General features: G+C 30.7%; 1 protein-coding gene across 1 annotated transcript; it reads left to right on the top strand.

Moving 5' to 3' along the window:
* Nucleotides 1–1,111: 1,111 nt before the first annotated feature.
* LOC110688756 (50S ribosomal protein 6, chloroplastic-like) lies at nucleotides 1,112–1,758 on the top strand. Its single transcript, XM_021865519.1, has one exon. The coding sequence runs from the start codon at nucleotides 1,262–1,264 to the stop codon at nucleotides 1,586–1,588; it is 327 nt and encodes a 108-aa protein (XP_021721211.1). The 5' UTR covers nucleotides 1,112–1,261; the 3' UTR covers nucleotides 1,589–1,758.
* Nucleotides 1,759–2,706: the final 948 nt, after the last annotated feature.

Genomic DNA, 2,706 nt, shown 5'->3' with positions numbered 1-2,706 from the left:
CAAAATTCAAAAGATAATATTTTAGGAAAGGATATTGATGAGATCCCCGCACATTATAGGTATTTCCTAATATTTGACTAAAATTTCTTTAGTTAAAACATATTGAGATCGTAATCTATTATTCGAATATTTATGTAAGATTCATTTAGATAATTTGGCTAGGTTCAGCGTAAAATACGTACCATTTAAATGACATTCAATTCTATTCATTAGTAATGTCCAATGTTACGTATGGTCGTAACCCATCTATTTTAGAGATGTTTCATACAGGTAATGTCCAATATCTATTTGTGTTAGTTACGTATACACAAACAAAAGTTAGATTAACATAAGCGTATTTTTTGGATCAAACAGGTTTCGAAAAAAAAAAATGTTATCGGTTTCTTCTTAGAATTTCATGTCGAACCCAGATTCTTGAAAAACGTAAAAACTATTGAATTCGATTGCATCAAATCGGATATTTCGCATCAATGGAAGGATTTTATACAATAAAAACTAATTATTCAAGTATTTTTAACCAATACCGCTGCCGATAAAACTCGGAATTCTAATAACTTGTAATATCGAATATGATGTTTGGATCAGGCCCTATTTTTGATGATAATCGATGCGAAAGTAACCCTGTGGTTCAAAGATTATTAAGAAGAGGTTAAATTCATCCATAGGAAATGAATAAGAATGAAGAACACGAAAACAATGAAGAACATATTTTTTGATTTTTTATTTTTTAATTTAATTTAATTTTCGGATTTAATTAAAGCTGATTTTTGAAAAATAATTTCTGAAATATAAAATAGAATTTCGAAAAAGGAAAAAGTATTTTTCAGAAAATAGAAAAGAAATAAAAATAGAAAAATAAGAAAAGGTAAGTTTGACCAACAATTTAATGAAAGAGATGTTAACCGATAAAATTCAAGCATAGCTATGGTCATATTTGAAGATGACCACTCTAGAATTCCCCTATTTAAAATGTCAAATTGTTAAATTTGTTGTGAAAGAGAGAGTGATTAAATTTTTATTTTATTTATTACAAAAAATGTGATGTAGTTCTCCACGATCTTTATTGGGCCGAGCAGCGCTCGAGATGAATCAAATATGAAAATTCTCGGCCCAATTTTGCCAAAGGCTTCTGAAACTGAGATTAAGCGCAACAACGGAACAAGATAAGGCGAAATCACTAGAGGTGGAAAACATTACTTCCACACTCCATATCAAAGAGCAGAGAAACTCGAAAAAAAAGAAGCCAAAAACAATCAAAACAATGTCAGTGTCAGCCATATTTGGTACCAGAATCGCAGCAATCCCATCCAACGGCGGTGTTGGGGTTAATGGCGGAAATGCAGTGAAATTGCAACCGTCAAACGGCGGCGTAGTGATAATAGAATGTTCATCAAGGCCACAGAAGAAGGGAACTGCTCACCACATGAAGACTCGACCTAAGAAGACTGCTGCTTGGGAATTAAGACGTCGTCCTGCTGTTTATCCTCCTCTCCCTCCTCTTCCTGCTGAGTGGACCATTGTTTCTTCTGCTTCTGAGGAAGTCGATTATTCGTCTTCTACTGCTACTACGTCTACTCAGACTCAGTAATTATCTTCGCTTTAATTCAATTTGTGTTTTGAGTTTTGTTTTTGTATTATGCCTATAAACTGTTTGATGAAATGTTTGTGTAACTCTGTTTTTGACTTTTTGTTATGTTTTATGCAAAGAGATTTTGTAATTTGAATTTTATTTGGTAATCACTGCAATTCAAAGCTTTAATTAGTACTGTGTTATCAGTTTATTACGTACTTAAACTGGCCAAGGTTGCAAAGGAAGCAAAATAGCTGAAACTCCCGTTTGGATTTGGTTCAAGTTCATTCAACCCTAAATTATGTTTTTGATTTTGGAATTGAAATATGGTCTGATCCACCATTTTAGCAAATTCAAAATAAATAAAAATGACCCAATTTGAATTAGTTTTAGTTTGTATTTCTATGGATTTAATCTAAATAACTAGAGTTACACTAGTTGACTTGATGGGTCAATTACTCAATTGTTTTGGGTTTTGGTTGTGCCATTTATGAGACACTATTGTTCTATATTTTGGTTTTGTTTTAACTTATTTAATCAATATAAATAGGATCAAATAATTGGATTAATTACTTAGGGTATAAATGAATTTGTCATGACTCTCATGAGTAGAAACATTAAAGTTGACGAGAATAGACACACATAATCGACTGAACAAATTATAATCAAGAAATGAGGTTTCAAAACTAATTTGAACTCGTATGATGTAAAGCCAACTCAAGATTTTGACTTGTATAAACTCGATATATGATTTGGCTCAAATCATTATGAGAGTGAAGTTGAACCTAAATTTATTTCACATTTTTGTTAATTTGACTAAAACCAACATAATATTCAAAATCTATGTGACTTCAATGAAACTAATATGCATCATATACCCGACTGAAGAAGGCAAATATTCTGAATCCCATTTACAAGATTTATTATTGTACCAACCTATATAACCTAATTGTATATATCAATTTAGTTTAGGACTATCCTAATTATATCAATGTACGGAGTAACATTTAATTATGGTTAATTATTTTATTTCTTTCATTATAAAATAGTTTGAAATCTTTGAACGATTATCATCAAACAATGTTTGAAGTTGAACAATATGTTATATGCTTTTATCTCATATCCTAAATTTCTTG

This window comes from Chenopodium quinoa, unplaced genomic scaffold, assembly GCF_001683475.1.
Source record: "Chenopodium quinoa cultivar QQ74 unplaced genomic scaffold, ASM168347v1, whole genome shotgun sequence".
NCBI classification, from domain to species: domain Eukaryota; kingdom Viridiplantae; phylum Streptophyta; class Magnoliopsida; order Caryophyllales; family Amaranthaceae; genus Chenopodium; species Chenopodium quinoa.
Note: the sequence above shows the minus strand (reverse complement) of the source record. Positions and strands in the feature narration are given on the sequence as shown.